The sequence below is a fragment of the Macaca nemestrina genome, chromosome 5 (genome assembly GCF_043159975.1).
Source record: "Macaca nemestrina isolate mMacNem1 chromosome 5, mMacNem.hap1, whole genome shotgun sequence".
NCBI classification, from domain to species: Eukaryota; Metazoa; Chordata; class Mammalia; order Primates; family Cercopithecidae; genus Macaca; species Macaca nemestrina.
The window spans coordinates 89772929-89797961 of NC_092129.1; the positions used below are offsets into that span (position 1 = coordinate 89772929).

The 25033-nt window shown below is 32.8% G+C and overlaps 1 protein-coding gene across 2 annotated transcripts in view; it reads right to left on the reverse strand.

Annotated features, from left to right (window-relative positions):
• Positions 1-25033, reverse strand: part of LOC105498566 (UFM1 specific ligase 1) — a 33320-nt gene continuing 8287 nt past the window's right edge. For both annotated transcript variants that reach the window (XM_011770710.2, XM_011770712.3), the window contains exons 7-19: positions 21132-21190; positions 18767-18913; positions 17625-17800; positions 16365-16544; positions 14536-14656; positions 12225-12347; positions 6975-7092; positions 5674-5840; positions 5453-5583; positions 3752-3832; positions 3344-3429; positions 2601-2781; positions 1-1987 (exon numbers count right to left, since the gene is read on the reverse strand). In XM_011770710.2, the coding sequence (XP_011769012.2) occupies positions 1772-1987; positions 2601-2781; positions 3344-3429; positions 3752-3832; positions 5453-5583; positions 5674-5840; positions 6975-7092; positions 12225-12347; positions 14536-14656; positions 16365-16544; positions 17625-17800; positions 18767-18913; positions 21132-21190 (1786 nt within the window). In that variant the 3' untranslated portion in view covers positions 1-1771. The remainder of the gene's footprint in view (positions 1988-2600; positions 2782-3343; positions 3430-3751; positions 3833-5452; positions 5584-5673; positions 5841-6974; positions 7093-12224; positions 12348-14535; positions 14657-16364; positions 16545-17624; positions 17801-18766; positions 18914-21131; positions 21191-25033) is intronic.

Here is a 25033-nt window from a genome sequence, read left to right on the forward strand (position 1 = left end):
TTTAGTAGAATAGGTAACTTTATTTTAAATAACTTTCTTAACCCTGCCTATTAAGATCACAATAAACATATAATAATTTTTATTAAGGAAATTAATCTTTACACACAAAATCAGCTATGTAATTTTACTTACAAAACAATAAAAACCGTTCTTTACTGTGGCAACAAAAGCAGCATTTTGACAAATGAAAAAAATGCAAACAAATTAAAACAATGCTTTTCTTTTTACTTGCTTGACTGTCTCTATTTATTTTCTATGATCGTTTGACACAAACATGGATTACTTTCATATCTACTGAAACATAAATGATAAGGTTCTTAAAGGTTGAATTAAAAGTCTGGGCGTTCAATATTTTAGAAGCTGAATAAACAAAACGAAATTGGGGTTTGTGATTACAGAGGATTTATCATTTTTCCCTTTCCATATGAAAATATATAATAGAAAATTACCCATGGGAAACATTTTTAAATTTAATGTTGCATTCCTATCAACTTTAATATGCCAAGTCAGCAATTTAATTACTTTCACTAAGGATTAATACTTTGTCTAGAATGGAGTAGAGGTAGACTGATCTTTTTGTATTCAAATATTTTAAAATATAAAGTTTAAAATGTCATAAGGAATTATATAAAATAGTATTTTTAAATATTTGAAATTTAATTTGTAATTACATTAAAAATAATTAAATTCCTTTTTGATAAATAGTAAACTGTTGCCTGAAATTCATTTGGTTGAAATTATTACTCTAAGGACCTTTTTAAGTTATTTTTAACTAATAATCTTCAGAAAACAAAAATACTTATTTTTTAATAAGGGTTTCTAGTTTTGGAAAAAAGCTTGTAATGATTTAAATGCACGTACAGATGTTCCTACCACTGGAAAAGTCATCCTATCTGTTTTTCACACTAGTATTTACAAAGTATTATGTGATAGAGCAGCTACGGAACTAAAAAAATAAAATGTACAAATGCAAACTGGATCAAAGAAAAATCTTTGTATAAAATGCTTATCCAATGTTAAATATGACTTATGCTTACTGGTAATAAATTGCATGTGTTCTCTCTCTTGTTAGTAGCTTGTTTTAGAATAGAACACAACAATGCATGGGCCACTCTAGCGTTTCTTGTGCACCTGTAAAGGCATCCTTGTGGCCCCAACCAAAATCAATGTTTATTCTGCCAAAAATAAAGCAAGGGCTTAGTAATAATTTTTCTTTTTTTGTAAATTTCTGTATTTTAGTTTTGAAGTAGTGTTTTCTATTTAAAAATAAAATACGTGATTTATTTTCATTTCTGACACAGAAGTGTGTTTTTTTTTTGTTTTTTTTTTTTTTAAAAGACCACATTTTAAATTTCTACTTAAATGTATTTAAAGTATACATTTAAGTATACTGGCACTCACAACAAATGAATCCTTCCCCAGGGATAAATGGATCAGAAAATTTGTTTTTCATTCAACATTTGGAAAGAAAACAAACCTGAAATATGTAATTTTTAAAATTATGTGAAAATAATGTTTATGTGAAAAATTTCATATAGTATTTGTGTGAAAATAAGGTGGAAAAAAACTTCCATGAAGAACCCAATTTACAAAAATTCACATCTTTTTAAGATTTACATTTAACACAACACTACTGTTTTAACTGAATTGTGTGTGTATGAGGTGGTTTTTGCGAGGAGAGGGGAGCTGTATAGTGACTACTTTTGTGTGACCACTCACCTCCAATCTTGGGGGAAAATGTTTACTATATGACAAATGTAAATTAAGATCATTACTCTTCTGTCACAGATGATTTCCTAGATTTGAGAACAAGGTCTTTAATGGATGAAGAAAGTTCTTGAAGCTCTTTACGAGTATTGGCAACATCTTCTTGTTCTTTGCCTAATTCATTATTCAAGGGATAATCTCCCTGCCCAGTCTTCTTATTTTGACTGACTAGCTGCTTTACAACCAAACCTTGATACTTTACCAAAAGAGCATGCTGATCCTGTGAAAAAGGAAAGAAAAGTTAACCAACACAATTTAACTCTCTGTGGAACAGATAAAGTAGAATTTCTTTAACCAATACACATTGAAGGTCCTCATCTTTACAAAAAACTGGCCATGTAAGTAGCAAGTCTCATCTAGCAGTTTCTGCTCTCAAGGAGTGTACAATTTAGAAGAGATAAAACATGAATGCAAATCACTTTACCATAAGTTGACCCTGCCTGGTTCTATCACCAAAGATACAGTCAAAGGGATAGGGAAGTTCCCTTTTAGTTGAGGGGTTTTTTAGGTAAAAGGGACAGGAAAAGACTTTTGAATGGGTCGTTGATGGATAAGTTAAACATAAAGAAGCTGAAATGGGAGATTTGACATAATTGTATCTTTTCTGAAAGCTTAATTTCCAAATTCAGAACATTCTTGAAAGATTCTTGAGCTATGTGGAATTTTTAAAAATTAATCTCCTAATCCTCTGTTCACATTTTTGGAAATGGACTTTGATGTTAATATGTTTTATACCTGAGTGCTGACAATAATTCGTCTCAATCCACTCAAAATATTCAGAATCTAAAACTTTGAAAGTTTTGAAAGTTTCAAGTGTATTGAAAATGTAATACCTCTGGGATTTTACTATTAAGAAAAGCAATGATCTGTGGGACACATCTTCCAGGTGCATGGAGCATGGTGTGGGTTGAAAACTGAAACAACAGGACTGATGTGAGGTGCAGAATAAGAGCAGGGTCTTCCGTGACCTTCAGCTGTTCAGCCAGTGCTTGTCGATGCTGGAACAGTATCTGTCTAAAAAAAAAAAAAAAAAAAAGGGCACACAAATTCATTATCATAATTTAAGAAGTTCTCACCAATTTCAATTCATCCCTTTCTGTTAATTTTTAGCTTCTCTAGTTTATCTAATTCCATAAATATTTTAAGTTAACTTTTCAATAGAGATATATACACATAAAACCTAAATGGCATGGATAGATTAGTATGCTACAAAATTAAAGAAAAAGTTATAGAGTGGGAATACTCAAAGTATGTTTTTTGTTTTGAGTTGCTGGAGGTCAAACAAATTCGCACTGATTTAGATGAGGTTTGCTGTAAGGAAAGTCCCCAAGCTAATAAAAAGTTCCTGGGCTTGATGAACTATAGGATAAAGAAACTCTGCTACTTGATCCAGAGGGTCAGAGAGAAATATCTAACTATTTTAAGACTTCGAATATCTGGAAGGTCTACAGCCATTTAGATATATTAGACACATTAGATACATATTCTCTATGTAACAGTCAGACAAATTCAAATTTCAGATATGAAAAGTCCCACATTTAAGAACACTACCAAATATATACTAATTTAATGTTACCTTTCCCTTTTTTTGTCTCCCCTTTTCACCATAATATCACAAGCTTCTGCTGCAGAATCCAGACAAGAAATAAAGTCTTCTATGCTCTGAAAAGGCATTGAATACCATAATTTACTTCTATATATAACTGCCTAAAGAAGTACAGCCATTTAATAACTATGTTGTAATTTTACAACCTAAATACAATTTTTAAAAGGGTCACTTCTCAATAAATTAGAAATTGTGATATAGAACTAAAAATGGTAAAATGCCAGTAGCTTGGTCTTCTCTTCACCTTTCAAAGAGGCAGCTGAGCGCAAAATACTAGTTTTAGATTGGATTTACAATTACTCTGATAAAAAATCTACTCCAAGATCTTTGTAACAAACTGCTAGCCCTGACATGTAAACAGAATAAAACTTTACTTACCTTTTCATTCAGAGAATTATGGAGTTTTGTAAGAGCTACTTTGGTTTCTTCTGATAATTTACTTAAAATTTTTTTTCTTATCTGTAGGGGTAAATAAAAATTCTTTCAGTACTGTGCTTTTGACATGCAGTGGATACAAGATAAAGTGAAAAAAAATACTGTAACAAGTTGCTGAGTGGAATTTATCATATTCTTGAATTTTAGATCTCAAATTAGAGACAAAAACATTATTAGAGTCAATAGCCAATCAGCCAAACAGGCTAGATACAGCCCTGCTGCTCCCACCTGCTTCATCAACGTAAGAGAAAGACTAGAGTCACTGACCTTGTGAGAAACAGAATATTTGGGTTAAGAGGCTAATTCTTCCATTGGAGCAGGAAGAGAGTGTTTTTCTCTCCCCAGTGACAGCTGTGAAGGGCCCCACTCATAAAGACCAAGGATGCCTAGAAGATGGGAGACTGAGCTCTTGTTCGAGGTTGGATGCTTGTTATGCTCTATGGTGTGAGGAATCTTTTCAGCACCTCTCTCTACATGTAAGTGTCCACTGAAGTTTTACGGTATTCTTGATCAGAGTCTTTTAGTTTCTTCTGGCATAAAATTTTGGAGCAGACTTGCTGGAACGGCTTGACAACAGGCTCTGAAGTGTATAATGTCTGGGAAGATTAGGGACTAGTTGCTCCTGTCTAGCCTCCCTGCCCCAATCACACACCAATCCTTCTGTGGCCCTTAAAGGGCATGGAACAGGATCTCCTTTATTTTCCACAGCAGAGGTTGGTACAAGGGCCGGAGACATTAAACTGTCCAGACAATTGGGAATTTGCTGCTCAAGAAGAAGGGAAGGGGGCCAGCACCTTGCTGGGGTAGGAGGAATAACCGTTCCTCTGTTTGAGGGATGGTCCTTACTGTGAGAAGTCACATGAAACTAAACAACATTCCAAGGAAACAACTTATATTGCCTATGAGGCAACAACTAACTACATCACCAAAGACCACAAACATCAGACTGATTTGGTTTGACTGTGATCAAAACAGTGATATGTAGTCAGTCACATCAAGACACTTCTTCTTCCCTCATTTTTCCTAAATCTCCAACTTGAAGTGGACCTAGAGAGGTGAGGAAGGAGGAGGAAGAATAGGAAAGAGGAAGAGGAGGTAGAGGAGGTGGGAGGAGGATAGAGAAGAAAGAGGACGAGAAGGAGGGGTTGTCATCTTGGGATAGACCGCACCTTTCTTTCTCTATGCAATTGGGAGCCGTTGCTCGACATTACATCGCAGGAAGGGAATAGATGAGCTTTTGAATTTAGTTTGAGATTAGAATTTTAAAAAATTAAATTGGAATTAGTCTAAACATTGAAATGAGATGTCCTTAAAGGAAAAATAACTTCAAAGATATGGAAACGGGTCAGAATGTTATGGGATTTGCCAGTCATTAGGAAGAGGGAATGTGACATAATAATTAGGAAAAAACTGTTTATTCTAAAGTAATAAAGCATCATTATTTTTAACAGACTAGTTATACTGCCAATCCTGCTAGCAACTGTATATATTATTGTACAAAAGTTGAATAAAAAAACTTAGATTTTTTTCCTCAAACCTCTTTTACTGTATTTTATTCTCCTCTTTACTCCAAATAAGATAAGATAAAATGTGTATAGATGCAAAACAGAACACATGAAGAGCGGTAAGCAATCATTAACATACTTCACTTGTAATGGCTGCAGGATCATCTACGGCCATCATTAAATCCGAAGCTAAGAAGTTGAAAATGAGGTTAGTGATATCAGTACACACTGACTTCAGCAAGTGTTTGGTAAGAGCAGCCTGTGTGTCATCTGGAAAATAAAGGAGCTTTATTAAGACTAATTTATTCCCCAAATTATGAAAATCAATGAAAAAATAAGATTAACAAAGATTAAGTATACCTGCAAAAAACTTCATCCCTTTTTCAAATAACCTAATGTTATTGTACAGGTTTGAAACTTCTTCTTGCAAGTCCTTGATTGTGCGTTTTCTGCCCGTCCCAGAAGCAGAAGTTGTTGAAGACATGAATACTGAACGTACCACCTCGAGATAAGTTTTATTAAGAGGTCTGTGCACAAGACAAATATATTTAGTTCACTAAAATGTACTGAGTATTTATGTAGATAAGGAATTTTGTTTCTATGGAAATAATGCTTAAGAATAGAGATCTCTATTTTTTATACAAATAAAATTAATTTAGAGACAAGTTCACTAACAATTTGTTCCCCAACCCTAGGAATTAAAACAGGAATAGATTAATTTTCTCTATTATAAAGTATTCAACGTTATTGCAATTAAGACACCAAGAACAAAACCCCCATAATTCAAAATTGCTTTTTAAAATTAATTTGGAGAATAGTAGACTATAAATCTGTTCTTCATCTTCAGGAATTCCAACTTAAAATTCTCAATTTCTAAAATATTAAAATATATTTAAAGAAAATCTTTTTATGCCTAACAAAATAATTATTTTAAAAAGCAGTGCAAAATGATTAGTAACTATTTCATTTTTTACATGTGAAAAATATAGTTCTATAATACATTTATGCACAAAAAATACTTATATTAAAAAAATGATCACCACAGAAGTTATATTTCTAAAATCAAAGTTAGATACACTGCTCTCCTGGATTGCATTTATGGAAGCGTACACAGTGAAACTAAGTTGAGGGATGACCAGGTTAGTTAGTTACTAATGGTCAAGTTATACATAATCTTCCTCATTTTTATATAAAAATACCCTTAGCCATTCACAAGGTAGGAGTGCCTAAATTTGTTCTTTTTGAAGTGAATTTGTTACTCTATATTATCCTTAAACAGTTTACTTTCTGCCAAATTAAAATAGAAAATTATCTTTTCTTCCTTTTGAATGTTATTTTTCGTGCTATAGAAGAGACCAGCCAGTGGTTAATGCCGGTGTTTTTCTCCCTAACCAAGACTATGACTGTAAGATCAGTGAATGAGGACACTTTCCAGCTCCTGTCTTTTATTTCCCATACTGCTTTGCCCAAAGCACTTAACAAATATTTGTTGAATTAAACTGCTGCTGTAGGCAAACAAAATCTGAAATTTGGTGGCTAGGTTAAAGTCCAAGTTTGAAACAAAAATATCTAATACATTTGCTTTTTATGATCTTGGAAAAAATCTTACTTAACCCACTGAATTTCTATCATAAAACAGAAAAAATACATTTTATACTTGCTTTATTAAGTACTCAGCAAGTTCCGAAATAAACTCCTCGGGGGCATCTTGTATGTGTTTTCTCAAAAAATCTTCAATCTCATCCTGGAACATAAAGCTGATCTCCGGCTTCTTCTTTCCTATAACAGACATGAGCAATGGCAAATAAATAAATAACATGCAACCAGATGGCAAATAGGACTCCATTAATATATTTAGTAAGACAACAATTCATTCATTACTCAACTGTTAATGTCAAATAGCAACAACTAGTAAAAACAATTTTGAAATTAGGATATATAATAAAACTTTTAAAAAATATTTTATTTTATATTCAGGGGTTTTGTATGCATGTTTGTTACATGAATATAAGACATACTGGTAGGAACTGGGCTTCCACTGTACCCATTAACCAAACTGAACATTGTACCTATTAGGTAATTTTTTTAACTCTTGCCCTGCCCACACACCCTCCACAACTTCCCTCGTTTTGGAGTTCCTTCTGTTATTTTCCATGTGTGCCCATTGTTTAGCTCCCATTTGTAAGTGAGAACATGTGGTATTTTGTTTTGTTTCCGAGTTAGTTCACTTAAGAGTAATGAACTAACATCCATGTTGCTGCAAAGGACATGATTTCATTGTTTTTAATGGCTACATTGTATTCCATGGTATATACCACATTTTCTTAACCCAGTCAATCATTGGTGGACACTGAGGCTGGTTCTATGACTTTGCTATCGTGAATAGTGCCTCAATGAATATATGAGTATACGTGTCTTTTCAATATAATAATTTCATTTCCTTTGGGTAGAAACCCAGCAGTGGGATTGCTGGGTCAAATAGTAGTTCTAATTTTAGTTCTCTGAGAAATCTTCATACTGTTTTCCATAGAGGTTGAACTAATTTACATTCTCACCAACTGTGTATAACCATTCCCTTTTCCCCATATCAACACTAACATCTGTTGTTTTTTGACTTTTCAATAATAGCCTGGTGTATCTGACTGGTGTATGATGATATATTGCGGTTTTAGTTTGCGTTTCTCTGATTAGTGATGTTGAGCATTTATTAATGTGTTTGTTGGCTGCTGGTATTTCTTCTTTTGAGAAATAGCTGTTCCTGTCCTCTGTTCAGTTTTCAATGGGTTTTTTCTTGAGTTCTTTGTAGACTCTAGATATTAGTCCTTTGTCAGAAATATAATTTGCAAATATTTTCTCTCATTCTGAAGGCTATTTACTCTGTTGTAATCATTTATTTTGCTGTGCAGAAACTTTTTAGTTTAATTAAGTCCTACGTGTCAATTTTTGGTTTTGTTGCATTTGCTTTTGGGATTTTTATCATAAATTCTTTGCCTAGGCCAATGTCCAGAATATTTTTTCCCAGGTTTTCTTCTAGGATTTTTATAGTTTCATGTGTTACATTCTAAATATTTACTCCATTCTAAATATTTACTCCATCTTGAGTTGATTTTTGTATATGATGAGATGGGATCCAGTTTCGTTCTTCCCAGCACCTTTTATCGAATAGGGTGTCCTTTCCTCATTGTTTATTTTTGTTGACCCTGTCCAAGATCAGTTGGTTGTAGGTATGTGGCTTTATTTCTGGATTGTGTATTCTGTTCCAATGATCTATGTGTCCAATTTTCTAGCAGTACCATGTTGTTTTGGTTACTATAGCCTTGTAGTATAATTTGAAGTCAGACAATATGATGCCTCCATATTTGTTCTTTTTGCTTAGGATGCTTTGGCTCTTCAGGCTCTCTTTTGGTTCCATATGAACTACAGGAGTATATCTTTCTAATTCTGTGAAAAATGATGTTCATTTTTGATAAAGATTGCACTGAATCTGTAGATTGCTTTGGGGAGTATGGTCATTTTAACAATATTGATTCTTCTACTCCATGAGCCTGGGATGTCTATTTGTTTGTGTCATCTATGATTTCTTTCATCAGTGTTTTGTAGTTACTCTTGTAGAGATCTTCCATTTCTTTGGTAAAATGTATTCTTAGGTATTTTTTTTTTTTTTTGGTAGCTATTAAAAAAAATAATATTTGGTTCTCAGCTTGAAAGGCACTGATTTATAGAAATGCTACTAATTTTTGTACACTGATTTGGTATCCTGATATTTTACTGAAGTCGTTTATCAAGACCAGGAGTCTTTGGAGGAGTCTTTATGGCTTTCTAGGTATATGATCCTGTCATCAGAACAGAGATAATCTTACTTCCTCTTTTCCAGTATGGATGCTTTTCTTTCTTTCTCTTGCCTGACTGCTCTGGCTAGGATTTCTAGTACTATGTTGAATAGGAGTGGTGAGAGCGGACATCCTTTGCCTTTTCCAGTTCTTAATGGCTCTATCAATTTTTCTCCACTCAGTATGATGCTGGTTGTGGGTTTGTCGTAAGTAGTTCTTATTATTTTGAGGTATGTTCCTTTGATGCCTAGTTTATTGAAGGTTTTTATCATGAAGTGGTAAAATTTCTTATGTGATCATTTTCTAACTTCATTTAAAAATGATTATTTTCTACAAGTCAATCAGAAAATAATAAAGGGTTTTCCCCTTTGTTAAACCTGGATGATACAAATAGCCAGAAGTCAAAACAAGTATTTCAAAACAAATTTTTAAGGAAAGAATAATTTATCTTTGTTGAACAAGGAATATTGGGCAGTTTTTCCTCCTTTATAAAAATATAAATTTATTAGATATTAAATAATCCTTATAATTTAAATAAGATCTTTGGAAAGTCTTTATAATCATGTGAATCACAATTCCAATAATTGTTTAAGCTAAAATTTATCTTTTGGAAAAGGCATAGATAAAAAAAATCTCAAAATTCTGTATTTTTGCTCTCACAAAAATAAGTCTATAGTATGGAAAATTTGTATGCAGCTACTGTAATGAAAATAATTGTTAACTGTGCAAATGTCATGCCTACCCATTTACTTAGGAAAGCATGGGTTGTAGACAAAAGCAAGCTAACAATATTTCCATTAGAAATTGTAAAGGTATAAAAATGATTATTTCTAGCTTAATTAAGTTATTGATTCTACAAGCAAAAACCTTAGAAATAAAAATAAAATGGCTCAAAAATCAATTTTCACTATAAATAAAAATCTAAGGAGTTAACATCTTAGCTTCAGAGTAGACAGACAGTACTATTATTTTCTGAGATCTGCTGTCCATTCCTGATGTTCACATTAAATGATCTATGATTTCCCTGTTTAATTCCTTTATGCATTTTACAGGTTATTAAATTACATTTTCTTCTAGTAATCTTTCATACTGAGTTGATCCTATATTTTAGCTGAGAACCCAATTTCATCCTCCATTTCAGAGATTACAACACAAATTTTTTTTCAAAAGCACTGAAATTACATTTTTAAAGGTAAGATGGTTTTACTACGTTTATAGCGCCTTTCAATAATAATCTATTCACAAAAGGAGTATCACATGCCTCATTTAACAATTATTTAAGATTACAGATATTAGAGAAGTGTTTTTTTGTAATGCCTCTTCACCCACATGCCTAGTACACCTGGGCAAAAGGAATATTCATTTACCAGTGAAAAATTAAAATTCACAATGGATAGTCTTAATCCTATTTAAAATAAGGATAAAGCTAGTAGTTCCTATAAAGATACTTTTCCTTTAATTAACACTGTTTTACATACATGAGGAACAGTAGTTATTTCTACCTATCGCAGAATACTTTAAAGACAAATCTTAAACAACTGTGCTATTACAAACAGCAAGTAGAACATTAATAGCTGCAGGCACATCACTTGATATCTACATCTTCCAGCTATAGCCCGTATGTAATGAATTCTGTGAAAGAGGGAAAACACAAATCTCAACCTATTATCATTTAAATTTTTTTTTTTTTTAAATTTTCATTTAGGTGGGGATAAGGAAGAGGGTGGTATCATGGTTTCATTAAGTTTACCTTTTTTAAACAGAAAAATTAAAAATATCTTAATTTTAATTAGAAAAACAAAAGATGTCTCTTGCAGACTTTCTTTGCCAAGCACTAACAAGTCTAGGAAAAGAAAGATGCATATAATTAATTCTCTCTCTTAGATATAAGCAACCAACCTGTTAGGTGTTACTATGAAAGTAAAAGGTACATAAAATTAATGTTTCCTATTTAAATTTGCAAAAGTCTACTTTTCAAAAAAACCCTAATACTTGTTTTGCATGGCAGTGGAAGACCATAAAAATGATCAAGGTAAGGTGAAACCATGCAAAGCTTTCTTAATAATCAATGGGAAAAATTACAATTGGTCTGTGGCATTTAAAAATTTCTGGTAAACATTAAAAGCTTTTACTGTTGGTTATAAATGTATAGGAAAATGAAAAGTAAAACTAATGTTTATAATTTAATACGCTGTATTTTAATACATTAGAACATGGAGAATGAAAGTGTTTTATTTCTGTGTAAAATACTTATCAGGAATAGTTTGAACAGTGTTTGCTTTCTTCTTATTATCAATTAACTTGCAGTATGGAGCAAGTAGTTTTCCTATGCCTTATAAATTGTTATACCACTTTCTAACTCTGAATCAGCTTCCAATGTTTTATCCCTTGCCTTTTCAATGTCTTGGAATATCTCCAAAAATTGTAAAGTTTTTGCCCATTTTCACATCTTCTAAGATGTTTTCATCCTTTTTGCCATAACCACTTTCCTCATTTTCTTGAACAATGGCAGTGTCAACATTCCCACAGTCCCTCTATAACTCCATTTATGTTTGATTCCAATTTTATTTTCAGCGTTACCACTTTTCATTTCTTTGCTGCACTTTTATCTCTGTTGGCCAATTCTCTTTATGATTATCCATTTCTGTAAAATATCACAGCGTTTATAACTGGGAGACAATTAGGCAATACAGCTACATGCTTTGTTGTCTGTGCATAAAGAATAACCAATGTGTAGTGACCAATCATTGACAAACTATATAATGAGTGGTGTGACTGTCACAGATCATGATATGCATCTGTTATTTATGTACTGATTTGTGGACTGAAGAGCTAGCAGTGAAATCTGTACTTTATACAATACTCAGTATCAAAGTATCTTTGTATCTAGTATTTAAGATAAACAGTGTTGTTACTGGACTGATATTATTTAACTAAAGTGTGGTAACTGAAATTTGTGCCACTGAAACTGCAAAACAAGGACTTCCTGTATTAGCATATATACCTAATTATATACTTCTTAAGAAAATATGTTAAAAATATCACACATACACCAAGGAAAAGTAAAGAAAAGCTACCTACCAGTGTGGTATGATTGAGTTTCATCATCACTGTCATCATCTTTTCTTCCTTTCTTCTTGACTTTTCTAATTTTGTACTCTCTGGCATTGCCCCCACCTCCTCCTCTCACGCTTCCACTGCCCTCTGGTGGGAAAATGACATTAGTTAGCATTACTTAACTAAATCATCATTTTTAGAAAATAATGATGCTATATTGTTGTATTTAACTTTACAGCAGAAAAAATAAAGGTAAAAGAAACTTTTAGACTCTTTTTAAATTTGGAGTTCCCTTATTAAAAGTTTAGTAAATCTAATAAATAAAAAATAATAAAATATGAAATCTTTTGAGCAATCCACTTAGATAGACTGACTGCTCTAAATGCACTCTCTTTCTCCTTCTCTAATGTCACCTCTTTTCTGTAACTCTCAATATTTTAACAAAAATCCATTCCTTCACTTCCTCTTCTACCTTCCCCAAAAGAAATGTGTCCTCCTTTGCTCATCTGCGTTACCACAGCCTCATCAATAACCTTCTATTACAAGACTTCACAAATTTAATTATTCTTATTTTGCCTTCTTGGTTGAAAGATTATTACCTGTTTTTAGAGGAGACATCCTGACTCATCTGCCACTCAACCAGATTATAAACTTCTGAAGAGTAAGGATCATGTGTCATTAATGTATATATTCTTTACAGAAATGCTTGAAACATAACACGTGCTCCATAGATGTTGACAATGAATATTAATTGGTTAAGTATAAAAGTATCATTACCTATTGACTATAGACTTAAAAAAAATGAAACATTGCAAACACTGTAAATAAAAATAAAAAATACTACTTCAGCATTTCCCTGCTCTTTGATATTTACATGTAAAATATCTACTCTACAAAATGGAATACTGATAATGGGTTTAAACCATTGAACATATTACAACTATATTATATTACTATAAAATAAGTAAAAGATTAGTCTTTTTAATAAAATAATCACTAAAGATCTTTTTCTAAATTCTAAATAGATTTGCCTTAGATTTCATCATATCCTAGAATTAAACTTCTATTAATTTATTTTCCCATGCTTTGAAAATAAAAAAAATTCTATTTTCAAAAGCATAAGTCTAAAGTGAACATGCTTTTTACAATTGGCAATAAGTTTCCTATGGCGGGGGACATTCATGATTGATATGATTCCACACACTGTAATTAAACAATTATAATACAATAGCATTATCACTGAAAATAAAACAACAAATGACCCTTAACTTTTAATAAGAAATAAAATATTAAATAGACTAGTTATACTGACGTAAGGCAAATTTATAACTGTATCTTCAAATAACATGATTAAATATCCATAGCTACGAATATTATTGTGATTTATTTAAGTAATTTATTAATTTTCCTGGAAGAATAGAGAAATTTCATAATGCTATTGAAAGGTTTTACAGAAAAAGATTTTGGATGAGGAAATAAACTAACTCAAAGAATTAGGAGTGTATTTATTAATGAAAAATGCTGAATACTGAATTTCTTCAGTTCCGATAAAGCACTAATAACACTATTCCTACTATAAAAACTATGGAAATATATGTTACTTTTCCAACGCAAATTACAAGCATACCAGTGATACCTAGAATAATTTCTAGTGACTTTAGAAAAAGAAATATAAAAATATTTCATTGAGAAATTCTTTCATTTAATAAGTATGTTTATAGGACACCTAAAATATATCAAGTGGTGCTTTGGGTATGTAGCAAGAGTACAACAATAAATGAAATCAACACAGTTCCCAAACAATAAAACACAACATGGTGATAAAGTGATGCAAATAAATTGACAAAATGAGGTAGCAGAGAGTGACTGTGGCTACTACTCAGAAGGGTTAGGAGGCCTCCCTAAGGAAGTGGCATTTAAAGGCGAGCTCTGAATGAAAGAATAAACCAGTTACTAAAGTTTGGGAGAGGGCATTCTAGGTAAAAAGAACAGTGTAAAAGCTTTGAGGTGAATATGACCCTGGCAAGTTTGAGAATCAAAAAAAATAAAAGGGCTACTGGGCTGGAACGATGGGGAAAAACAAGAGCTAAGCATGATGACAAAATTAAGTTTTCACACATACACACAAAAAAACAGAAAACATAATCACCAATATTTCCATTTTAATATATAAAATTTAACACATTGGCAAAATATTTGGTTGGTATTAGCTGTTTAAAGGTAAATCAATAAAATAAAAGGCCTTTCAAAGGGCATAATAAATGTGATAAATGCAAAGTTCACTGCAGCAAATATAAAACTTATCTTTGAATATTCCTTGTTAACAATTTATTACCTGTTGCTTTCCTTCTTCGCTCATCTTTTTTATCCTTTTTACTTGTACTAACGCTTTCTAAAGTGGAGATTTGTTTCAGATCTTCTTCGGTGATTAAATGCACAGGATTATTTTTCATTTCCTAAAATAAAACATGTTTTTTTTTGGTAGGAAAAACATATAGCATTTCCAAAAGCATAAAAGTTGTTTATATACTCACTGATTATTCTTGTTTGGTTTTGTTGCTTAGAAGAACTCTAGAGCTTTGTTTCAGAGCTGTCACTCTAAGGCAAATGTTTCTCCTTGCCCAAAATAGGTCTCTTCCCTTGCTGCTCTTGACTTTTTTTGTACCCATTATTAACTAATGAGAAATCCTATCCTGTCACTTAACAACTGATTACACAGTGGCAATCAGATGCAATCCTCTCCAACTGTTACTGGCTGGTTTTACCACAGCTTAATCGATGCCCCATGCTCCTTTGCTTTTTGAGACTCCCAATTCCAATGCCACCTGGATACTTGAGATTATTAAAGATAATGAACCCTCCATCCCCTACTCCACCCAAATTACCATATGTGAGTTGCATAGTAAGTCATATAATCTTTTTTTTTCCCCCTCTGGACTCATTCTTAATAATCTCTGCTTTCCAAAAGTTTATAACAACGATGAAGTATTTCCAAGTTTGGATACTGATTCTTTCTGATGGGATAGGGTCCTATAATCTCTAGTGACAGAAGTATACATTTATGATAAAAACAATATTATTTCCTTTTTGTTTTTCTAAAGGAAAATGCTTAAAATGTTGACAGTTCACACGAGATAATAATCTTTTTCTGAATTTATTTTTGTGGTTAGAGGGAGGAGCCCAAGGAAAGAAGAAAAGTGATGACCATGTTAAATTTTTACTTGAGTAAAAAATCCCAAATAAGAGTCATTTAATAACTGGTAGTTCACATGGAACAGATGTTTTACATATATCCCTTATTTATATTTATTCTTTCCATAGTAGGCATCATAATCGTTTCTTTAAAGATAAGGAAACTAGAGTTCTATTTGTCCAAAGTCATACAGAGAATACACATTTTAAATTCAGGTTTGCTGACATCAAACATGTATACTTTTTAATCTTCTCTGCTGCTTATCAGGTTAAATGCAGAAATTTATCTCATTTTTAGACTATTAAAGAGCTTAGAAGGAGAACAGCTAAACAATTTACATATTTAATAAGCCCTCATAAATTTATTAACAGTTTAAAATAAATAGGCCTATTTTACCTATTTGAGAGCAGGCTTAAGGAGGTGACGCTGCCAACTAGAAACATGAACTAAAGAGTCATTAACACAGACCTGGCAGGACCTCTATTTCAAAATACTTTGACAGTAGTTGCTCTGAGGAACTAATAAATGGTAACAAAATTTCTTTCTTCAGTAATTTACCCTGTCTGTGTACCCCAAATAGGAAAAACTATTGAGACTCTGCTAGATTAATATATTGTGTATTGATTGACAAATACACTGTATATTTGTACATATCTACAGATACTGTTTTTTGTGCATTTTGATGTTTTAAAGTTGGACCAACCTCAGGAAACTTAACTGAAAAGTGTGTAATTTCATTTATGTTATTTTAATTTATAAAGTCAGTTCACCAACTTTTAAGTCATATGTTTTGATGGGAATAAGAGAAAAAACAAATCTGGGAGAGAAAATAAAAAGGAATGATACATTAAAGGGAAATAATAAATGACACCAAGTGTTCACTTTTGCTTATCCCATTTTTCAAAAGACATCAGATGATTCTACATTGAAAATATCATTAAGATTAGCAGATAAAAGGAAATCTGGCATACCTTTTCAGCCTTCTGGTGCATCAGCTCACGGAACAGTTCTGTACAGTCATTTATAAATTTTTCACTGACTACAACAGTGTCGCTAAAGACTACAGCTGAGGCCTGTTTGCTGAATGCCCTCATCACCTGCTGAAGCAATATGGCAGCATCTTCAACTGATAAAGAAGTGGGCAGCAGAGGCTACAATTACAAACAAAATAAAAATAAAGTATAAATGCAATATAATGCAGTGAAACCATTTGCTATATACATATATGCTCTCTCTAGGTGATCTCATTAAGTCCAGTGGCTTTTGGAACCATATTTATGCCGATTACCTCCAAATTGTATTTCTGGTTTCATCACCACTCTGAGCTCTGAAATCATATATCCTATTGCCTACCTTCCCCACTTGTATGCCTAACAGACATCTCCAATTGTTCAAAACAACACCAAAACCTACAAGGCACACATAGTTCGTCTTTCTCACGATGTCACAAGCAGTCCACCAGAATATCCTGATAACCTTCAAAATGTATTTTGTCATAACTCTTCCTCCTATCTGAAATTATCTTACTGTTTTCCTTAACTATCTCTCCCTAATGAAAGTATCCCTCCTAAAGACAGCAAGCTTGTCTGGCTACCATATCCACAACAAGTATTAATAGAATGGTGCCTGGCACACAGAAGGTAGTTTTGTTAGATGAATAAAAGAACACTTAAATCTGGAATCTTTGGGACTTTCATATCCAAAACAAAGAATTTCTGCTTTATAAAGAGGGTCTGGGCCCGACTAGAAAATAATGGATTGGCCTCATTTATTTATCTTTATCTACACTTATCTTTTTGGCATACTGAAAGGCAAGTCAACATTGAACACTGAAGTAAACACTATCAATGCCAAGGCAGCTTGTGTTAATACGTTAGAAGAGATTAATGGATAAGGAATAAACAAATGCTACACAATGCCTGATGCCAGTACAGCTGTAAATGCTTGGAAAAGATGTGAGAAGTCTCATCAATTCTTTATCACGATTAACAGGAATGTTATACTGTTTGCTTGTTTGTTTTGAGATTTATAGAATTCTGGATGTTGACTGTCCACACGTAGTAGGTCACCCGAAAGACTTTAAGCCTAAAGATTATTTTTGTTATAACAATGATTAGAATTTGCCTCCAAAGCCAAGACCATCTTTATGTATCCTAATTTCTAAATGGTCAAATATTAGTAAAATATCAGTTGTCATTGTTAAAGAAAAGTGAGGAAAAGATAAAACATACCGCAATATCAACCCATGTTCCAGAGCTGATGGCTTCTTCTACTGATGCTTCCACTTGATCCACAAGTCCCTGACCAACACAAGCTGCTTTCAAAAACAAGAGTTGTGTAGTCTTGTATCTTTTCTTTATGTAGCTTACAGCATCTGGGATTCCAAGTCTGGATAAAGCATCAAATTCTACAAATACATCACAAAGTTGGATTAGAACTGTCAATTACATGTAAGACAAAAGTGAAAAATAAAGACTTAAAAGTTACAGCCAATAAAGTTATTAGAGATATCTACCTTCTTAACTCCTCTAACTCCACCCCAAATAATCATGGTTAAGAAAACTAGTTATAATAAAGTTCTAATCCATGATTATAATTGAAGAAACTGAAAAGTACATTTTAGGAAGTCAAGAAAACATAAGAAAAACCCAGTATTTTATACCATACGTTTAAATTGTTTATATACTAAGGACATACAGGTTTATTACTGAGGAAAGAATCTGTTATGCATTTTGACTTGGATTATAAAATTGATTAAACTAAGCTATATATATATGTATATATATCTTATATATACGCTAATTGTTTAAATAACTAAATTCAGTCCAATTTATCCAAATGACAGTAGAACTTCAGACACAGAATTTAGAATAATTTCAATGTTTCCAAAGTATTAGGTAACCAATAAAAATACCCATTGTAAATCTGATAGTCAACAAAATATTTCTAAGATGATATATCTGAAAAACTGGGCAACTTCACAAAATGTAAGATATAATTACTTATATGAATTAATACTTTTAAGTTTATAGTGCCATCTTAATAAATGTAACTGGAAGATTGGCAGCAATTAGTACCAGCTTTTAGCCTTTTTACCTTATAATTGTTCAGTAACTATAGAACTAAACTCAGTTCCAAGACCCATAGAAACTCACAGTGTGATTACTTTATACTCAAAGGGAACCATTATAATCTTCTGATCATACAGGACAGTATATGTAGACTCTAGGGTTCCCATTTTAAAATTTTTATTTATTGTTATTTTTAATATAACCCACAGATCAAAGGAGAACTCTAGGGTTAGTATAATACTTTTGAAGAATGAGTTTAGTGTTAAAAAGAAATTTTAGTTTTAAAGAAATAAGAAAGTTACCTAGATAGCCATTCTGCCTAAAAAAGGAATCCACCCAAGTACTCTGTGTCCTGGAGTAGATGTCAGGGACAAACACAGCTTTATCCTGTCTCCCACCAACCACAGTGCCTCGTAAGCGTCCGCTATTAACAAGTTCCTCAAGCACAGCTTAAAACAAAACCACATGAATACAAATAAATCAGAGCAGGTATAAATCTTAAAAAGTAAAATACTTTATTATGTCATAATTTACTTATTCTTAACCTTTAAAAAACCAACCTGAAGTTTAAATAGCAAAAATAAAGGTAGTATATTTTAGACAAAATTTTCCTGCCATTTATGAGAATATTCAGATTATAAATTCAGGGAAATTTTGCATTTTGGCAACTAGCTAAAGGTGTTGAACTTGTAACTCAAACTAGTTAATATTAACCTGAAATTTTTAGTTTGAGTAATTTTGGGAAAAACATAGCATGCCATTATCTATTTCATGATTCACTAAAAACAGATGATAAAACACTTGAAGAACAGGTAATACACAATTATTAGTGTTAACAAGTTCCATTTTTTAATATTAAAAAAATCAAGACACCTAGACTATATTAGCACCAGCAGTGTGAAATAAAACTATGAGCATTTTAAAGAGTTATTACATTTCCACTGTTTACATTGAAGTAAGACATTTCAGCCCCACCTAAAAGAACAGTATAATGCCTTGGTTAAGAGGATCCATTCTGGAATCAGACTAAGTCTAAACCTCAACTCTGCCACCCACTAGCTATGAAACACTAGACAAGTCACTGTCCTTATTTCTCCATTTTTGTATCTGTGAAATGGGGATAATAACAGTATCATCTTACAGAATTGTTGTATTCAAGTAAATTGCTTGGAACGGTAGCTGGCAGGTAATAAAGACTCAATAATAATTATTAACTAAGTATCACTACCATCACCACCACCACGAAGTGGAAGGTGCTGCCATTAATACCAAATTTATATTTTTATTTAAACCATAACATTTAACATTTTGTTTTAGAAACTAAAATCCTCTAAAAAGGAAAAAGCAGATGGAAGGGAGCTATTTCTAAGTGAATCAGCAAGCACATTCAAAAGATGATTGGCAAAAAGAAAGGCTAATGAAAATTAGTCTGTAACAGAAATAAAAATTAGTTTGTGCATGAATTTTAAAATTGCAATGCTGAGTAAATTAGAATACATCAAAAAAGTCCAGATTTCTCAATAGACTACAACATACAATCCTCAATTTCATGACTGTACAATGTAAATCCATTCTAAATTCTGACCAAAGTTGTGAAGTCACTGTTATTTGAAGAACTTTACATTGTAATGAAATTACACCAACCCCTAATTACATAGATTCCAAAAAATTCAGTTTAATTTTAAATCAGTCAAACAAAAATTTTAAAGTTCATATTCTGAATAGACAGTGAAAATTAATTTTTGGTTCAATACTTGATATTTCTTTTCCATTTTTCATTTTAGTTCTTACATTTGCACAGATAATCTGAGTTGAAAGACAAAATCATTGCTTTTAAAAATTATTTCAGCAAAGCATTAAAAAACCCTCAAAACCTCCCAAGAGCTTCACAAACAACAAAGATAATGAACAAAGATTATTTTCGAGATAATATGTTGTTTCAATGATAGGAATGTACTTTTATTGCTATCAACTCTTGGTAACAATTGTTAGTGAAACACGATTTACTTTCATATTAGATAATGTAGCAAAATCATAAGAAACAAAGTAAAAACTACTCTTAATCTTACAATTTTAAATATCTTTTTTTTTTTTTTTTTTTTTTGAGACGGAGTCTCGCTGTGTCACCCAGGCTGGAGTGCAGTGGCGCGATCTCGGCTCACTGCAAGCTCCGCCTCCCGGGTTTACGCCATTCTCCTGCCTCAGCCTCCGAGTAGCTGGGACTACAGGCGCCCGCCACCACACCCGGCTAGTTTTTTGTATTTTTAGTAGAGACGGGGTTTCACCATGTTAGCCAGGATGGTCTCGATCTCCTGACTTCGTGATCCACCCGCCTCGGCCTCCCAAAGTACTGGGATTACAGGCTTGAGCCACCGCGCCCGGCCACAATTTTAAATATCTATATGTACATGTATAATAGAGTGTGTGAGACATATATTTTCATTATAAATGCTTACTTTTTTTCATTATAGTGCTCTAGGGCTAACCAATATTAAATGTGTGGTGAGTATCACAGATAGTTACATATATAAAACTCGATACAGAAACTTTTTTAAACCAGGAAATATTTTAGTTACATTAACAAAGAGGAAAAAGCATTAAAGTTAGTTTTACATTAATAGCCTATTCAGCAGCTAATTAAGTAAATATAATTTAAACCAAACTCACAGTAAAGAAGCTGCTCCTGAAATCCATATTTTGAAATCAAAGAATTCACAGCTGTAGGTCTTTATGGAAAGTTAAAAAAAAAAACAAAAAAAACTTCTTACTCATTATAGTGTTATAGATTAACGAACTTAAAAAATAGGATAATTAGAATTTAAGAAAAATACTTAAATACTTAAAATTAAAAATAAAGTCAAAAATTACACCAAATTTTAAATCCTTAATTGGAATGTTGTTACTGAAATATCAGGGACATCAACTTGTACTTGCAATCAAGGATCAGTTTACATTCCCATTCCTCTAAATTCTCAGATTTCCATGATACGTAACTATTTGCCTTGGTCTTTAGGTTTTTCTTCAATGTTTTTTCTGTCTGGGAGGCTCGTTCCTTACTTGGGAATATTCAAGTGGATGTCATATGGTTCTATTTTCGAAGAAAAATGAGATCACATGTGCACTGAAAATGTTTGGAATGATATGAGGCTAGATTAGGGTGACTGACTGAGAGGGATCCATTTTAAATTTTTTTTTTTTTTTTTTTTTGCTTTTGAGTATTTTCTATTTTCTGCAATGACTATGCATTTCTTTTGTTAACCAGTTTTATTGCAATAAGGTATAATTTAAATTACATGAAATCTACCCCACAGTAAATGTACAATTCAATGATCTTAACACATTTACAGAGTTGTGCAACCATCGCTACAATCCAGTTTATAATGTTTTCATCAGCCAAAAAGTTATCTGATAGCTATCTGCAGTTAATTCCTGCTGCCACTACTAAATCTAGACAATTATCTGTTTTCTGCCTCTATAAATTTGCCTTTCTAGCCATTAACATAAATGGAATTAATATGTGCTCTCCTTTCTGTGTTTTTGAGATTCATCCATGATGAAGCATACATCAGTAGTTCATTCCTTCTTATTGATGAACAGCATTCCCTTGTATGAATATACCACATTTTGTTTATATACTCATCAGTTGACAGACGGGTGAACTATTTCCAGTTTGTGGCTATTGTGGATAATGCTCCTATGAACATTTATGTTTTTGACTTTGTATGGATGAATGCTTTCATTTCTTTGGGGTGGACCCCTATGACTGTATCTCATTTATAATACCTATAGTTTTTTTTTTTTTAAAGTAAAGGATACAAGAAAATAATCTAGACTTTTTATTCTGATTACAATTTTTTTTTCTATTCATTTTAAGCCAGTATGCCTGTTCTTTCTAGTTAAGGTTGATCTGTTTTCATTTTTAATGCATATAACAAAACGACTTAAGTAATTCTAACATTTCAATCCTCCATTGTTGATGATTTAGGATAATGTAAATATTTTCTACTTCAAACTTGTGAAAGCAGAAACAGTTGTATGAAAATGAATTAACTATTTAAAACTGTGTTTTTGAGTAAATTATTATTTTTACCCAATTCTTAGGATCAATTTGCTTTTTATTAAATTGTTTTACTCAAAATTTTTAGCTATAGTATCTGGAAGCACGGCAGGGGCTTTAGTCAGTTTAGTATTGCTATAACAAAAGCCTTGAGGCTGGGTAATTTACAAAGAGAAAAGGTTTATTTGGCTCATGATTCTGGTGGCTAGAAAGTTCAAGATTGAGCAGCTACATTTTTTGAGGGTTTCAAGCTATTCCAATTTACATAGTGAAAGAGAAAACAAAGGGGAAAAACCAAGGAAGCCATACTCCTTTAAACAATATACTCTCTAGAGAACTAATGCATTCCCCTGAGAACAAGAATTCACTCACCTGGTGGGAGGGCATTAATCTATTCATGAGAGATCCACTCCTGTGACCCAAACACTTACTAGGCCCTACCTCCCAATTCTGCCACATTGGTGATCAAACTGCAACATAAGGTTTAGTGGGTACAAACCACATCCAAACCATAGCAAACCTCCAAACCAACAAAGTCTAGGTCCTCTGTGAATTTTGCTCTCCTCTGTTTACCTTATAATTGTTACAACCTCTCATGTTTTTTTATCTTTTGTTCCCTTCAACCCAAACACATCCTTACAAAAATGTAGAAAGCTCCTTGAAGGACTTCATCTTAAAATGTCTAGGTACCTAACTTATTGTGGGTGTTCAATAAACAATGAATTGAGTTGTGCAAAATTTCTAGCTTTTTTGTATGATGAAACTCTAGCTGAGTTTTTATTTCAATTTGGAATACAACGTATTTAGTATACCTACATATATCGTTCTTCTCACTAACTGCTTCCTGTGCTTCCCTCTGGCTATCCATAATAACAAGAAATATCCATAAAAACAAGAAATATAAACTTTTTAAAAGTCTGAAATGCAGGTGTCTCCTCTGAAGTTAGACTAGAGAAGTGGGATGGTTCCTTATTTTTAAGAGACAAATATGAAGATATGGTGCCTTAAATGGTACTATCTAGAAGCCACACAACCTAGCAACATCTTTTGAGGCTCAAAACTTATTTTCCTCTCATTATTTGATGGTACCTCCATATAGTGAAACTCAGGACTACTATGAATGAGAAAAACAGCTGATTTTGATGAAAATTACCATCACCACAATAATTAGTCAAAGAAAAAAGGTAAATATTTATAAATAGGAACAAAGATATTTCTAGTTTTTAGTTTTTGACAACGTAATGAACAGGGTACAAAAAAGTTATAAAACTGAAGAATCCCTCTCCATTCCTATCACCCAGCTACCCAGTTTCTCTCCCCAGAAACAACCATCCATTTCTTGTGTTAGGAGGGTGATCTGGTGCAGGCTGTCAGAGCCTACATGGAGTAAAGAGAACACCCACATGAGAAAGGGAGCTGCAGTAGCAATGGGAAACCAGTCACATAAGGGGAATTAATCAAGTAACTAAATACATTAAGGATAATAGGAGTTAGATTTTTCCTAGTCAGTGAAGAAAGCTACAAACATGGAAAATAAGGAAACTAGAATGAAATGAAACTTACAGTATTGGACTAGAATTGGAAGTATCAGCACAAACGCACAGTTTCCAATACACACAGATAAAGATATAGAAATACAGATGTATAGAGAGGTGTATGTACATGTGTATGTGTAACTCCTAGTTCAGTGGTCCCCAACCTTTTTGGCACCAAGGACTGGTTTCATGGAAGACAAATTTTGCATGGACCCAGGTTGTGGGGGATGGTTTCAGGATAAAACTGTTCCACCTCAGATCATCAGGCATTCGGTTCTCATAAGGAGCATGCACCCAACATCCCTTGCACGCACAGTTTACAATAGGGTTCACGCTTCTATGAGAATCTAATGCCGCCACTGATCTGACAGGAAGAGCAGCTCAGGCGGTAATGCTGGCTTGCCCACTCTCGCCTGTTGCACAGCCTGGTTCCTAATAGGCTACAGACTGGTACTGGTTGGCAGCCTGGGGACTGGGGGCCCTGTGCTAGCTTGTCTACTCTGAGAGGGCCTGGGAGCAGTGAGAACCCAATAGTGGTAAGTAATGTAGTATCCGGATCTTGGTTTCTAAATCCCATACTCTACTAAAAGAAAGCAGAGATCTCTGGAGAAATGGCTGATTGGAGGCTTGGGACAGGGAAAGTGTGAACTAAGCCTGGAACATCTTAAGCCAGAAAGAAAAGAAAGTTTCAAGAATGATGGGGGCATGTAAAAAGCCAACCTGCAGGCGCTACCACTAGCTACATCAGGGCCAGTATGAACATGTAAATAATGATAGCAGATTATAATCCAATAAATAGCAGACAAGCAACAATTAACATTCTATAAAATAATCGGCCTGTGATCTTCAAAAGTGTCAAGGTCATAAATGTCAAGGAAAAATCAAGTAAGTATTCCAGATTGAAAGTGACTAAGGACTCATATCAATTAAATGCAATCTGTGATCCTGAATTGGATCCTTTTTCTACAAAGAACACT